Raw genomic sequence first — 16161 nt, forward strand, 5'->3', positions numbered from 1 at the left:
CAGGGGAGATTTAGATTGCATATTAGGAAAAATTTTTTCACAAAAAGGGTTGTCAAACATTGGAGCAGGCTGCCCAGGGAAGTGGTGGAGTCACCATCCTTGGAGGTATTTAAATGACATGTAGATGTCGTGCTTAGGGATGTGGTTTAGTGGTGGACTTGGCAGTGTTAGGTTAATGATTGGACTTGATGATCTTAAAGGTGTTTTCCAACCTAAATGACTCTATGATTATATACATATGTAAAAGCCACAGGGATCTCACAAGATAGAGAATTTTTGAGCCAACACTTCAGCCGATGGGCTGACATTATATGACTGCTGCTCCAGTAAAACACACTGATGAATGTATTCGTGGACACCTCAGGGATGTTAGGTGCTGGGTGAGTGCTGAAGGTGCTGAGTGCCCTCCATTCCCTGTGGTGCCGTCAGGAGCTGGGTGTAGTGTTGAGTGGGTCAGTGTGCAGGCAGGAGGTGGGAGCAGAAAGCCAGGCTCTCCCCTGCTCTCTAAATGTCTGGATGAAGTAGATGATGTAACCCACATGCAAAAAGCTGTAGATGCTCTGGGGTTGTCCTAGCAGAGGAGCTGCCCACTGGCCGGCAGCTGTGGCAGTAACAGCATGGCTGATAGGGGCACTAGGGTTGTCTCCCCTGATAATAAAAGGGAGGGAATTTTCTGTGAAAGATTCTGGGTTTGCAGGTAATCTGAAATAGTTTATACCTTGCTAGGTGTGCTGCAAAAGACAACTGTTCAAAAGGGTCTTTGGGGAAAGCTTGGAGTGCTTTCCCAACACAGGAGCTCCAACAAGGGAGAGTCTCTCTTGGTGTCTGTCTGACCAACCTCCTGTTAATATTATTAATGCTGCTGGAATGTTAATGCATTTTCCATAATGTACTGTCACAGCCAGGGTCTTGGGCAGGCATCTTTTATTGTTATTCAGTCTAAACAAAAAAATTCCTGCTGGTTTTTAGTTAAGCTGAGGTCAGCCAGCATCTTCCCCATCGAATGGATGTAGACCTTTAAAGAACGCCGGTCTCTTCCTGCTGATAACCTCTTCAGAGAGAAATTGGGAACTTCAAGCTGTTACTAAATAGTTAGTTCTCTTCCACAGTAAAAGTAGCAACATTTCTCAAGCTTGGGTGAGCAATCTCTCTCTAAAATACAAGGACATTTCTGTACTAGGCTCTTAATGGCTCCAAATTCACATGTCCCTTCTATTTAATTTTCAAAGGTTGTTTGTGCATGGAACAGGCATGTAAGTTACAATGAATCAGACAGTGAAAGAGAGTTGGAAAATTTAAGTTCTGTTATGGTGTTTTTTTTCATGAGTATAGTGCTTTACATTGTTGTAACTCTTAAGTTATCTGAGACCTCCTAGAAGTAGAGAGGACATTTTATCCTTGTTGCTCCAAATGGTGGTTTCACCAGCTAATTGCTTCAACATTACTATGTATTCCTACGCAAATGGGGCAGGCAGCTGGACCTCTCAGTGGACATTCTGCATCCACAAAGGCTACATCTGAGTCAGTCACTTAGGATCCCGCTATAGCCAGTAGAGAAAATTCTTAGGGAGCAATTCCTTTCACATTACTGAATTCTTATACACTGAGTTGATCAATGGGTTGTGTTAGTGGAAACCTGCAATATCTCCCCAGTGTACTATTTAGGATGGGATGAACTGCAGCTTTACAGTTCCTCGGGCTACAGATGAACCAGGCCAACCCACTCAGATACAGCTGGCTGCATTTGCATGGCTTCTCTAATAATTTCTGTCCCACAGTCCTTTGATGGGTCAGATTGATGTCACTTGATCTCTCTCACAAAAGAGCTTTGTCGGTTATCTTTTAGGGAAGAAATGAACCCGACAAGATCAGGATTGTCTGCCAGCACGTTGCTGTGGTAAAAGGTGTATCAGTGGAAGGAGTTTGTGAAGTAACAACAAAAATGCCTCAAAGCTTCCCCCCGAAGTTAACCAACCTTTGAGTGAATGAGTGCTTGCTAAAAATGAGAATGTTCATCCAAGACAACCAGTCTGCAGATCATGCTTTTTATTAATTTTTGAAAGCATATACACTTTTTTACTGTGTATAAAGGATTCAGATGGAAGTTACATTTTTTTGTAATATATGAAGAGCCTGTTAATGTTGGAGAATAAGAATACAATATTTTGCCTACTGTATTTGTTCACATGATTATTTTGTGTACGTAATTTTTTCCCCCTGCTTGCTTTGGTAAGAAACTCAGGGGTAATTTTCCATTACATACATGAAATTGATAGCTAACTGCAAAAGGAAAACCAGATGGCAGCCCAACAGACGTACCAGATGTACATTTATGCATCTTTTATGTGAATTGAGACACCCAGAAATGCAAATTTCTATTGTTTACAGTAGATTAGTTCATTACCCATGTTTTAAAATTCAGAACTTTTCTCTGATACTTAAGAGTATACTTCTATATTCCTGTCAGTACATAAAAAATTGAATCCAGGTCATTGGCAAATGTGCCTACTGTGGGCAGTCATATTCCAAAATCGAGGTGGCCAGACAAACACCTGGAGCTACAAACAAATTTCAGTGAAGTGCCTTGCGTTGCAAGCACTCATTCTCCAGGTGGGATTATGGCTTTATCTTGTGGGGAGAGTGGGAAAATGTTGCTGGAATGAGGACTGCATAGGAGGAAGAGGATGTTTACATTTTCCCCTGTATTCTCTAATAGCTTTCAATCAAGAAATTTAAACATGTGACTCTGTGACTACTTTCTTTCAAGTCTGGCTTATTGAGGTTTGTTTAATATCCTGCTAAAATAGTTCATTTCTAGCTCAGCTGGAAGTTCAGATCTTTTGTTCTGAAATCCCTTTCTTAAGATGCTGTAGTTTTCTTGTTTAAACAACTCGTCTGGAAGACAAGTACCTGGTGCACTCCTTCCATGTAGGTTTTCTCTGCATCGAGACCAACTTTTGATAGCCCTTTAACTCCCAAGAGTTAAATGCATTATAAAATAATGTTTACTTCTTTTCTTTTAGAGACTGAAATACATGGTTTGAAACATTAAAAAAAAAAAAAAGAAAAGCTGGAAGACTTAACTGTGTGCCTGCTGTACATAAAAATTCTAGCTTTATTTTAGAAGTGTTGATATTTTGGCCACATTCTACACTGTTCATTTCAAACTCCTAACCTCAGGCTCAAGTTTTACAAAGATGGATTGACTTGTGGTTTTTTTGGGGGGTGGTTTAGATACCATTTTGAGGTTTGAAAGAAGGACATAACTAGGAATTGATTACTGAAGTAATCCAACTAGGAGTGTCAGAAAGCTAATTACACCCTGAAAGCAGCACTCTATAGCTTGGTTTCCTTTACTTTGTGAAACACCCTGGAATGAAACAAAAAGGCACCTTCTGGGCTATTTTTTGTCCAAAGATGGCATTATCTACAAGATAAAGTTTGGAAATTAATATGAAAACACATCATTCTTTCAATGGAACATATGCTACAGGAGGAACAATAACACCACTACAAATAAGGATACTGCATTTCTAATTGATTTTTAACATTATCCAGCCTGAAAATTTGACTGCTTGGCCTCTGCCTGACTTCTGGAATCTAGGCCCAAGAAAACAATTGCTGTGGAGTAAATTAGTATCAGCTACTTCCCAGTGACTGCCTGATACATAAGACATATTTTAGCCTTTTCACAGCATTCAGAAGAACAACTTTGTTAACATGTGGGTATACATGAGCAATTTCTGGCTCTGTCACTAGCAGGAGAGCCTAATTTTCTGTTAGAGGGTGGACTGAAAAAGAATAGCAGCAGTTTTAAGCTAAACTTCTGCTATAAAACTTTACATCAGTGTTCTGTTTTAGCTTAATAAAATTTCCATGAAATGTAGAAATCCATGGACGTGCATTTTAAGTGATCTCCTGAAAAAAAGGTTTCTCATGAGATAACTTTTCTTGCCAGGCAACTATGTCCTTGGCACTGCTTCTCATACAAAAGGGTGTAAATCAGAAGTACTGGTTGTGAAGCCTATGAAATACAGCAGTGTAAGAACTCAGGGGATAAGTATCAAAGCTTTGCCTTGATGCTGTCAATTTGGTTGGCCTTTTCCTTTCTTGTTTAGGAAGGTACTTCTAGAGATAAACATCCCCAAAGATGGACTTGTATTGATCGTACCTCATCAAAACCAACCTGACTGTATTTCACCAAGATCAGTGCAGGTATAGCAAAGATGGACTTGGCTTCATAGTGATCTGCTGTAAATAAACTTACTTCCTTCTCAAAAAAGTCTGCTTTCCTTATGGGGGGAAGCTTTCATCCAGGTGCTCCTTCCACTGCCAGGCTTAGCCTCTTTTTCTCTACAGTTCCCTGATGTCTAGTTATTTCTTCTGTGCAGGAAGCAGATGACACTCTGTGTGCTGAATTGTCAGGCGGATAGAGGATACAATGCTATGCGGGCACTGTGGCAGTGAAACTCAAGGCATGTGGCTATTCTAAAACAGGCTGAATTCAGACCTTTTGCTGAGTGTACAGCTATCCCTGCTGTACAGAGCCAAGGGTGTAACAGTAGGAAAAGGAAGAATGAGAGAAGAGCTAAGCCTATTTTCCTTTGTCTTTAAGGAGTAAAAGTTATCTTTGGATGGACTTTGAGGTCATCCAAAATTCAACGGGAAAAAATGTTAAATGAAATCAGCTGTAGATCAATGTTTTGTAGATCAACCTTTTTCCAAAAGAACAAGAGTGATTTAGGACACTAATACTACATCTATATGACCCAGCTGAAGTGTCATGGCCCTTTCTGTGGCGCCTAGGCCGACCCACAGGCTGGGCCAGGGAATGCTGTAGCAGTTCAGCAGTGTGGATGACTGGGTCCCAGTGAACATGAAGAGGCCCTGCTGGAAGTACTAGCAGAGATGTACTCTTAGGTGTGTTTTCAGCGTACCTCTACCAATGCATAACATGGTCATATGTTCCTACAGTGAAAGCTGGGTATTCTGTTGCTTTGATAACGTTTGTTTCCGTTCCCACCACACTTCCTCCTCTTGAAGTTCTGTTTTAAAAAAGGCTTTGTTGCCACAGCACGTAGCACTTGAACTGTGAAGTCAGGCAGAGTAATTCAGAAGAACTTACCCAGCATCTGATCTTACACAGGAAAAGTAAAAATAAATCAGGGTTTTTCGTGGTATGAGTGAAAGAGGCAAGAAGGGCCTGAATCTGACCGAGGTAACTTTATTTTTAAAAAGCAGGTTTCTAACACACACCTGTGATCTGCAAATTCAGGATTGGCTTCCAGTAGTCTCTAAAAATCCATGGGGCCTGCAATCATCACTACTATTGCTCAGCTAAGTGCTCAGGGAAAGCAAACATAGCGAAATTAATATTTTGAAGCATATGTTCATGCTGTAAATAAGATCAGGACTGTGGCTTACATGGATCACCTGATCTTGAGTAAAATACCAACCCATAATTAGTGAGGGAACTTAAGACTGGTGGCTAAGCGCATCTACCACGCACACAGAGATCTGATAAGGCTCTGACATATCCACGTACAACGTACAGTTATCTGCTGAACACACATAAAATGATTTCCCACAGAAGCCAGTACAATACTTCTAACATCATTAACAAACTTAAATATTTCCGTATTTTCCTAATGCTCTTTGGAGAACAATCTGTCTTTTTATTAGTATGGTATCTGCAGCAGCAGAATTACAAATCATGACAGGGGCTGCCAGACACTGCTGCTCTGCAGACATGTACCAAGCAGGGTTTGAGGGAAGATTGCTTACTGAAGTGATATCTAACTGCCTCTGCACATGAGCCAGATGGCCAGTTTTCCAGGGTACGTGTCAAATCAAATTTCAGAGGTTGAGTGGGAACAAGGAATATTTTGCCTGAGGCTCTGGTGGCAACAAAGGGCTGGGGTAGGTGCACACGTCCTCACAATGCACCCGTCCTGGCCACCCTCAGCCGTAATTCGGGCCTCTGTCTCTGCCCGTCTCTCTTATCGCTTCAGTACGTTTCTCTGCACCGCCACTGCGAAGAAACAAATCTTATTATCGCAGGGGAAGGCCAGCGGTGTTCCCTGGACGTGCTGGGAGCGGTGTGGCCTGTGCATCTGTGGCCCAGACGCCGTGGGGGACACGGCAGCCCAACGGGAGGTAGGCGAGGGACAGGCCGCCAGCGCAGGTCTGTGACCGCTCGGCCTTGCCTGCGCGGGACACGCCGGCTAAGAAAGCCATAACAGGAACGAGATTATGCTGCTCCTTCCTCGGGGATGTCATGGGGATTATTGACATCATTCCCATCTCTGTATGGCTCTCAGTCACCCGCACGGACAGCCTTTATGGGTTCAGTTTAACAGGCTCTAAGATGTGTATATTTAAGTATATACACACCCCCATACGCACACCCAACGGCCCCCCCGCAAGCAGCGCTGCTGCAGTACCAGCTCTCTAACACCGCCTTCGGCCCCTCCAGTGCCGCACCGCCCGCCGAGACCCCGCCACCTCCCGGGGCCGCCTCCCGCTCCGCCCCGCACCCTGGGGCGGGGCGGGGCGGGGCGGGTGGCGGCGGCGGCGTGTTCGCGGCGGCGGCGGAGCCGGCGTGTTCGCGGCGCCGGAGGAGCCGGCGCCGAGTGACCTTGGCAGGTAGAGCCGGGCTGCGCCCGCCGCCGCCGCTGCCACCGGGGAAGCTGGGTGGGGAGACGGCTGAGATGGTGGAGGACGGCGGCGGCGGCGAGGAGGAGGAGGCGGAGGAGGAGAACGGGGAGATGCCGGCGGCCGCCGCCGTGCCTCCCCTGCAGCGCTGCAATGGCTTCCTCCCCGGGAAGGAGGCGGAGGACGGCGGGCGGGCGGCCCCGGCGGGCGGCGGGGAGCGGGCGGCGGAGGCCCAGGCCATGCTGGCGGCGGGCGGCGGGCGGCTGGAGACCCGCCTGTCGCGGCGGCGGCTGGCGGTGCTGGCCGTCTTCAGCTGCTACTCGCTGGTGAACGCTTTCCAGTGGATCCAGTACAGCATCCTCAGCAACGTCTTCGCCGGCTTCTACGGCGTCTCCTTCATGCAGATAGACTGGCTCTCCATGGTCTACATGGTGGCCTACGTGCCGCTGATCCTGCCCGCCACCTGGCTGCTGGACACCCGTGGCCTGCGCCTCACTGCCCTGCTGGGTGCCGGCCTCAACGGCCTGGGCGCCTGGCTCAAGTGTGCCAGCCTGGCCCCCGACCGGTACCCCATCACCCTGGCGGCGCAGGGCATCTGCGCCGTCGCCCAGGTCTTCATCCTGGGGCTGCCCTCACGCATCGCCTCCGTCTGGTTCGGCCCCACCGAGGTCTCCACCGCCTGCGCCGTGGCCGTGCTGGGCAACCAGGTAGGGGTGGAGGGGGGGCAAGGGAGGCTTTGAAGGAGTGAGCCGCCTTAGAGTTTGGCGTGGCATTGATTTAAAAATAAGTTGTTTAAGTGGGAAAAAACATTCTCCAAGAAATGGTTATGGAACAGCATTGGAGAGATTAAAAGTGATGGAGCCAGGGCGAGCACGGAGGTGGTGTTACGTCCCACCTTCCCCGGCCAGCCTTGCTTTGGCAGGACCTTGGCCGCATGGCAGCGTGTAGCAGCTTACGCGCTTATGTCAGCTGCCTGGAGTACATCAGTGAAGACCCTTTTCAGAAGCTGTCCTGCTCCGCTTTCTCTTCCTTTTTTGTTTGGCATCTTGTCTCTTGAATTTGGCATCATTCGTCTGACTGAATCCACCGTCTGACAGAACCTACCCCCAGCTGGGGGGGTGAAGTACCTGAACTTTCCATGGAGAGCCCCAATGCCAACATGTATTAGCTTCTGCTTTGAAAACATGGCCTGGAATGACTAAGTGCCAGCAGTCTGTGCCTTGGTGACTCATGACATTTTCTGTAACACGCTGATAGGTGGGGAGCTGATAACTGAGTCACGGATTTTCTTGAGCTCCGTGGCATTTTCAGAGAGCTGTAACAGCCGTATCTGAAAGCACGGGTGAAGATATGATGCTGATGGTTTTCTTTCTCTCCTATAGACTTGTTCTCGCCCCCTGCCACTGTCCCTGCTTTTTTGTGGCAACAAAACATCAACATCACTGGCGCAGGCTGAGGTCATAGGTACAGTTTGATTAAGGTAACAGGGGATTTGTTTTTCCTCATGTTAGTCTAATGATTTTATGTTTGTGCATTTTGGATTATTACAGTGGATATATTAGCATTACATATTTACCGTTAGGGTTGCTCATTATCTCATACCTGACTCTTCACAGTTTCCCCAGCATTTTTCCAAAACAATTTCCCCCTCATCCCCTGCACTGAAGTCTTCCAGTGGATGAGTCAGCCTTTGGACTGAAGATTTGGGGGTCCTTTTGGACTGAAGATTTGGGGGTGGATTGGTTGGTTGTTTTAGCAGTTGAGCAAAAATTTTGCATGTGCTTCCTGGAATCAGGTTAAAGGTTTCTTTGGCACTAAATTTTCATTCTTCCTGACATGCACCAGTCCTCCCAGTAGCAAGGATTTACTGGGGTTTCACTGCTGTAGTATGGTGCCAAGGATCCACCTGAGAGACTGAAACTGATGCTTCACTCAGATGCTGAGATGAGGGGTTGGAGTGGGGAAGGACAGGAGCAGGGATTTTCTAGATGGGAGCTATGGGAAGGATGGACAAGGAAAACAGGAGCAGAGGTGTGAACAAAAGAACTTAGTTATTTCTGGACCGTATTCCTCTGCAGAAGCTATGACTGATCTTAGTGTGCTGATGTGCTTGATGGTCCTCTGCCACCCATCTGGGAAATACCTGTGAAAGCCACAAAGTGTGTGTTGTCTCCCTCTGCCAGTCCTGCTCAGAGGATAGTGGCTTATTCTGCAATTGTGCCGTACCCAGCTGGCTCAGGGCTGTGTGCTGCTTAGGTCTTAGGATCCCAGACCTGCTTGTGACCCGTGAAGAGTGATGTGGTGCCAAACAATAGAATTTCTCTGTTTTTGCTTTCTTAAAAAAGCCCAAAACATCCCTCTCAAAAGATAGACTGAAAGAGTACTAAAATGACAAATCAGGCGCTTGGAAATTAGAAGTAATATTGTCTGTTTATCCTAATGCAGTTCACTTTGCATATGCATTATGGTACGGTCTCACTGTATTTGTTTAATTGCACAAGGTGAACTATGTAACAGATTCGGGTTGCTATAACCAACTGGTCTGTTGGTCACTTGATTTCTTAACAGATATTTTGCATAACTTCAGAGCTACAGCAGACAGGGCTGGGCACAACAGGCAGGGGAGGGACAGACTAGTTATCAAAAATCAAACCGTTATCTCTTGAGATGCTGATCATTTGTAGTTAAATCACTGAGAATGCAGAGATGTACCTGTCAACGGTTGTTAGGAGTGGCAGATTGCCACAAGTGTTCAGCATCTCAAACTGGACCCACCAGACACATCGGAAATCCTGGTCCTTCTGGCCTTAACCTCTGTAGACATAAAATGTGAAAAATGGTATGACTTGACTGTCTTGGAATATTCTGGGTACTGTATTGGCTCACATCGTGGGAGGAAAAAACATACCTGAAGAAAAAGAGCAATTATGTACCCAGTTTGTGTTTGTAGGGTTCATATGCTGAAGGATGAGGATAAAAAGAAACAAATTCTTCAGGTGAGCACTGGATGCTGTGTAAACCTGATGGTCTGTGGGGGAAAAAAAAGCAGCAAAACCCTCATCGGGCATGTGCACAAAGGGCACTTTGTAAGCACACTGGCACATCCTTGAGTACTTTCTGAATGTTGGACTTGCTACTTTAATAGTCTTTGCTCTTTTTTTTTTTTTTTTTTTTTTACCTGAAATAGATGCAGGCTTTTTTAGTTTAAAAAAAAAAAATTGTTCTAACTCTTTAAAACACAGTTTAGTTTTGGAGGAGCAGCAGAGATAAATTGGAGAGTAGTCCAAGACTGTTGTTCCTTCATGTTTTAAAATGCTTTATATATATACCCAACATTTCAGTCCTTGTTTTTTATCTCTTTTTAATACAAGATCACTTCCTAAGTTGGAATTGACTCCAGATACAAACCCACTACTACTATATTGTGTGATTATTTTTTTTTCTTTATCTCCTTAGCAATAATTGCAGATATAGGTTTTGGTTTTGTGCTTCTTAATAAGGATGCACCTTTTCTCTTGCTCTTCTCTGCTCTATCAGCTCTGCAATAAACCTTGCATGACAATCTTTGCTACTGTAGTGGCAGGATCGTGACATCAAGTGCAAAGTTTTAATTGAGAGAAAGAGGAGAGTGTTTCTACAGGAGTAGCTGGAGTCTTATGTCATCTCTAGGTCTTCAGTTGCAGGATGACTGAAACAAATTTATGTGCATGCACAGTGTTTTCCTATGAAAGATTCTTCTGCAAAAAAACTTCCTTAATGCTTAGTTGTTAAATGTGCTGTATACTAGGTATAGTATTGTAGTTTAGAAATGAAAATAACTCGGGTTATGGAAGACGTGATTGCAAAATGTCATTGAGAGCAAATGGCTCAGAAGTATGATACTAAAGGAACACTTTTCCATCATAGTTTTATTAATACTTATTATGATATAAATTCTGAATTCTGCCTGGTAAGGCTTCTCACTTCTGTTGAATTTTTTTTTTTTTTTAATGTTCACAGGGAAGTTATTTTTTTGTTTCTTTTCTTGCTTTACAGCTTGGCACTGCAATTGGCTTTTTGTTGCCGCCTGTTTTGGTTCCAAATACACCTAACGATATCGATCTAACAGCACATAACATCAGCATCATGTTCTACGGAACAGCGATAGTGTCCACAATTTTGTTCTTCTTAACAGGAGTTGGTAAGTGTTGCATTCTTGTAATTTAAATGGTGACCATAGGGAGTGTTTACAACATCTCATTTAAAGCATCTGACTTTGTTCAAAGTAGTTGAGGTTACATTTTCTCCAGTTTACTTGTGTTCACTCACCTGTTGCGCCAGGGTTAAGCGACAACCAGTTTACTGCGTGTTGTGCTTCACATGGGGTGACCTCTCTCAGAACATTTAGTTGAGTTAGGCTTTTTGCTACAAGGACGTTATGATATAATGTGAATTTTCTCTGCTATTCTTACAGTTCAGATACAAAGGTCCAGACGTGTTGCAGATGAAGTCTGTCTGACTGTAGGTTGGTAGCAATCAGATGTGACCAAATATTTCGCATGTCCTTTGCGGCTGCTACTTGATTCTTCCATGAGAAAATTTTATGGAAGTGTTAAAAACCACAAGTTAATTTTCTGAAATTCATCAGACTGAAATGGTTCGGAATGAAAAAGCATTAGTCTGGTAATGACAAATCAAAATTGTTCCTCCTCCTTTTTCCCCAGTGTTTGAAGAAAAGCCCAAATACCCTCCTAGTCACTCTCAAGCAGTCCTGCATACTATGCCTCCTGAGGATTACTCCTACAAGCAGTCGATTATTAACTTGTTCAAAAATATTCCATTTGTACTTCTGCTGATCAGTTATGGTAAGTGGTGCTGTCTGGCTGTAGTCTGGCAGAACAGTTCAAACATGTGCTTGAAAGCACATTGAGTTTTAGTTGTGGTGGTGGTTTTTCATGGGGGAGGGAGTGTCAAACTTACGTAGCAGCCGGTGCTGGAAAATCTGACAGGATTCAAAATACCATTTGTGAAGAGATCTTACCTGGCAGATAAAAGGTATTGCCTCTGATGTGAGTCTTTAGGGTAGCAGGTCTGTGTGGTGACACCTGGAATGACTGAAACTTTTCTTTTGGTACTGCAGGTATTATGACTGGGGCATTTTACTCTGTTTCCACGTTATTAAACCAGATGATAGTAACTCATTATGAGGTAAGTTTCTTGGATCTTCTTTGTATTTTTTTTTTAATGTACATTTGCAGAGGTGGTGTTTATTTAGGTGCCATGTATGCTCAGACATTTGGTTTCCTTTATACACCCCTACAATTTCTTGCACCATACAGCTATGGGAGTCATAGGAGTGTTTGTTTGCGCTTATGACTGCCAAGAGGTCTGAACTTGACTCTGAGTGGAAGCAAGTTATTAATGAGCACCATATAAATATTTGTTGAAAGGGAGAAGAAATGAACGCTGGGAGAATTGGCTTGACACTGGTGGTGGCAGGAATGGTGGGTTCGATTATTTGTGGTTTGTGGCTGGATTTCACTAAAACATACAAGTAAGTGTGGGTAGGCATGTGTGGGATTAGGGGTAGGAGAGCAGTGCAATTGCGTTAGAAAAATACTGCAACGTAAGGGCTGAAGTGAACTGATGATAAAATTCAGTTCATCCCTGATCTTCTAGCAGCCTTGATGGAGGCTAGTTTCTGAAACTACAGCAAAAGCTTGAGGCTTTTACTGGTTCTTGGCCAAAAGAAATGAGAGAGGAGAATGCAAAGATGCGAAGGAGATTTACATCTACTCCTGTCCCTTCAGGATTGTGAGACGGACAGGGAAAGCGCTGTATGTCCTATATACAGTGTCCCGCTGGCCCAGTGGGCTCCTTCCCAGTGGGAAAGCAACAAGGCTCAAAACCTACTCTACATTGTTTTGTAAAATGGATAGTTGATGGTTTCTATTTTTTTTTTCCACTACTCTTGGTCGTATTAGTAAGCATAACATTTGCTTTAATTCAGGGGATGACCATGGAGCAGAACTCTGTTCTGGGGTAGGAGCTCCCAGGTCCAACACCCGTGGTGGTGTGCCCCCAGGAGAGAGACCTGGTGCGCTGCCTGCAGTGGAGTAGTTCTCCCCTGTGACTCTTAGTACATTATGTGCAAGAGCTCTAGAAACCTAATGAATGTTAATACTGTAGATTGGCTTTGTTTCTGCATATGTTTTGGCTTATTCATAAGTGATATGTGCTTTAATATTTTGGATGGCATCCCTTATTCCAGATTTAAAATAAATAGGACATTGTAATGAGATTTTTTTGACTTGCTATTAGCAATGAAGGTCAGCCTAAGAGGCATTCTATTTGGCTGCTCATGTATTGATGCATTGTATAATGGGCAGGGCTGGAGGATGGCCAAGAGGTACAACATAGCGGAGAACTAAAATAGTCTTGAGGTAGTAGTATCTGCTGTGATTGTCCACTCTTTGAGAGTCTGAGTAAGTCTCTTTACCCTTGAATGAAGCAGCCATATAACCTAGGCAATGAAGAGTTCGGGAAGGGATACCTTCTTATTGCATGTTGTTTGAGTCAGAATTACATGAAGCAAATTTTATAGGTGTAAATGTCAGTTGTTAGAGAGTAAGTAACGTTTATGTTACTTTTCCATGATTCAGCAATTTGCTATAACCTTATGTTAATGATGTTAATTTTTTTATTTTTGTTGGGTTACAGGCAGACTACTTTGATTGTTTACATTCTCTCTTTCATTGGGTTGCTGGTATTTACTTTCACTCTGGACCTCAATTACCTTACAGTAGTGTTCGTGACTGGAGGAGTACTTGGGTAAGCAGTTAAAGAGGACTAGAAGACTCCCTGCAGTTCCGTTCAGAAACAATATTTAACTGTTTTAACTAAATGATTCTACTGTGTATTCTGTTGCCATGCTCTCAACCTATGCCTATAGCTCACAGTACAGGTAGGGTTTACTAGGGTTTCACCTTCTGTTACAGCAGAATAAATCTGAAGTACTCACTTTTCAGTGACTTTCGTTTAACATTTTTATGGACCTAAGGGAAGTCTGTGATCAATTCGGTTCCAATTCAAAAAGCTGTCTTCAGTAAAGCTTAATTTTTCTGTTTACCAGTGGATAACTGATTAGAGTTTAACTGAGCAAATCTATGGAGCCTGGCTTCTGTGCATTTTGTTTAATGTATATTTTGATAGCCCAAGCAACGCACTGGGTGCTTTGTTTGCTCAGAAGAGCATGAACACTAGGTACATATTCTAAAAGCCCCAAAAGGTGCTGAGGGAATAGTGCTGTATCCAGACACAGCAGTCAAGGTAGAGCCAGAAATGTCTTGTGAGTTTCACTTTATAAACCAATCAACCAACCCCAACTGCATTAAGCCCCTGGTCTTCTGTCACCCGTCGGTCCCCTCAGCTTCCTCCACAGCAGCTTCTAGCAGACATATGTATGGCTAAAATTGTTGGATGAGGTCGGGGGAATGAAGCAGGCAGAGCAACTGTTGAATCATGTTAGGTCCTGAAAACAGACAGTTCAGAATACCAGCTAATTCATACCATGTGTTTATGCTTGATTTTCTTAGCTGTAGTAATAGATGAAGACCACACATGTCATCCTCTTACTCTCCTCTTCAACAGGTTCTTCATGACTGGCTATCTCCCACTTGGGTTTGAATTTGCTGTGGAAATTACGTACCCAGAGTCTGAAGGCACTTCCTCAGGTCTTCTTAATGCATCAGCACAGGTAATATAATTTTATTTCTCCAAGTGAAATAATGCTTAGGAAGGCCACTCTGCTTGAATCTGAGAAAGTTTTCTAAGGCTTGGCTGCTAAGTCTCTGCTGTGTTGCTGTAGTCTTAATTTTTTTTAAAATTTGGTTACTATAAGATGTGACCTGAAACTTTGCAAGATAAAGTGATGACTCTGTTCTGTATGATCCTGATGAAGTGACTCGTTCATTTATAGATATTTGGAATCATCTTTACACTTGTTCAAGGAAAACTCACAACAGTCTACAGTCCTCGTACAGGAAATCTCTTTCTTGGTGCTTGGATTTTTGTGGGCATTATCTTAACAGGTAATTACTCAGAAATGTAAGTAATGATTTCTCTTTAATGTAAAAATATGGAGGGTTTTTTGACATAGTGAATTTCTGGGTAGTTTTTAGGTGTCTCAGACATATAGAATTTAAATATGTGGCTGGGCTGGGCTGACAGGAGTTATAAATGCAGAGTTTGGGGTAGTTTTTTTTTTTTCTTTTTCATTTTAAATACTTGCTGTGTTCATACCCTTTGTTTTAAGGATGATGTTGCTAATATATGGACAGCCATCTGTCACCCATTTGAGTCATGTCTTGAATTTGAGGCAGATGTTTATCTTCAGAGCAGGATGGTAAATGTAAACAAATACATAAATGGAGACAGTTTGCAGTTTTCCAAACGCAAGAAACTGCTGATGTATTCCTGAACCGTACCAGTGACTTCCACATCCTGGTACTTCCAAATGTGCTGAGAGTGCTAAAACCATCAAGCTTTGCTTTAAGTACTCATGGTTTAAACGCTTTCATTGTCATTGTGCATGTGTTTTGTGAGGAGCAAGTTCAAAATGCAAATGACTGAATACAGTTATTTTGAATATGTGCTGAAAGCAGCTTCTGTGTGTTGCACTGTACAAACGTTTCCCTTGAAATGCATGTCATTGCAAAGCTGTGAACCAGCTGTCTCTTCATTTTTTTGTTTCAGCCTTAATAAAATCAGATTTGCGAAGACACAATGTGAATTCAGGGATTATGAATTTGGACCTTAAAGCTGTAAGTGAATCTTTTACCGTGATTGTATTACTGTACTTGAATGCTTGGCTTCTATTGGCAAAAGAGTATTTGACAAAAACTTCTAATATGACTGTTCCCATGCCGTTTTGGAACAGTAGAGCCACATGGGATGTTGCCCTCAGATAGCTGTTTCTTCCCTGAGCTCCCATGAAAAAAATAAAAGACCTTCTGCTCTCAGACTTTCCTGAATTTTAAGTGGCTAATGTTAATCTCTGATTTTATTACCTGAATCTTGCTTTTTCGTGTTTGCAGGTAGCATTGTAAATTGTGAAGCCTTTTTGTGTATTAGGTTAGGAGGCTGTGCTATAGAGTATGTATTTTATTTAAAATACCTTCAATCCCTCTAAGTGAAGTCTGTATCTGATGAAGAGAAGTCATGGTGCAGTTTCTATACTGTGCTGCATGAAGGGCTGGGTCGGTTCTTCTGCTGAGCACCCTCTCTCAATTTAAATGAAGAGTAAGCATAGAACTTTCTGCTGTTCAGGAGGTTCCAAGACCATGTTTCAGCAGCTTTTCCAAATTATCACAGTTACTAGTAGAAATAAGGCTGACATTGGAAACTTTTTTCAGTGCTATGGGTTTTTGATTATTTGGATCAAAATAATGAAACATCTTTTTGGAGTCAGATATTGCAAGATCCTCTGTCGCGCTTCTTTTTATGTGTAGGTGTCTTGCATGTGTAGCA

At 43.2% G+C, this 16161-nt stretch overlaps 1 protein-coding gene across 4 annotated transcripts in view; it reads left to right on the top strand.

Moving 5' to 3' along the window:
• The first annotated feature begins 6549 nt into the window (after positions 1 to 6549).
• Positions 6550 to 16161, top strand: part of LOC104047078 (FLVCR choline and heme transporter 1) — a 59837-nt gene continuing 50225 nt past the window's right edge. For 2 of the 4 annotated variants that reach the window (XM_064446212.1, XM_064446213.1), the window contains exons 1-9: positions 6550 to 7361; positions 10690 to 10834; positions 11358 to 11498; positions 11774 to 11841; positions 12084 to 12187; positions 13354 to 13464; positions 14284 to 14389; positions 14612 to 14723; positions 15388 to 15455. In XM_064446212.1, coding sequence (XP_064302282.1) covers positions 6711 to 7361; positions 10690 to 10834; positions 11358 to 11498; positions 11774 to 11841; positions 12084 to 12187; positions 13354 to 13464; positions 14284 to 14389; positions 14612 to 14723; positions 15388 to 15455 — 1506 coding nt within the window. In that variant the 5' untranslated portion in view covers positions 6550 to 6710. Of the gene's footprint in view, positions 7362 to 10689; positions 10835 to 11357; positions 11499 to 11773; positions 11842 to 12083; positions 12188 to 13353; positions 13465 to 14283; positions 14390 to 14611; positions 14724 to 15387; positions 15456 to 16161 lie in introns of those variants that run through there. The other 2 variants (XM_009507330.2, XM_064446214.1) reach the window with 2 other exon arrangements.

The sequence above is a fragment of the Phalacrocorax carbo genome, chromosome 3, assembly GCF_963921805.1.
Source record: "Phalacrocorax carbo chromosome 3, bPhaCar2.1, whole genome shotgun sequence".
NCBI classification, from domain to species: Eukaryota; Metazoa; Chordata; class Aves; order Suliformes; family Phalacrocoracidae; genus Phalacrocorax; species Phalacrocorax carbo.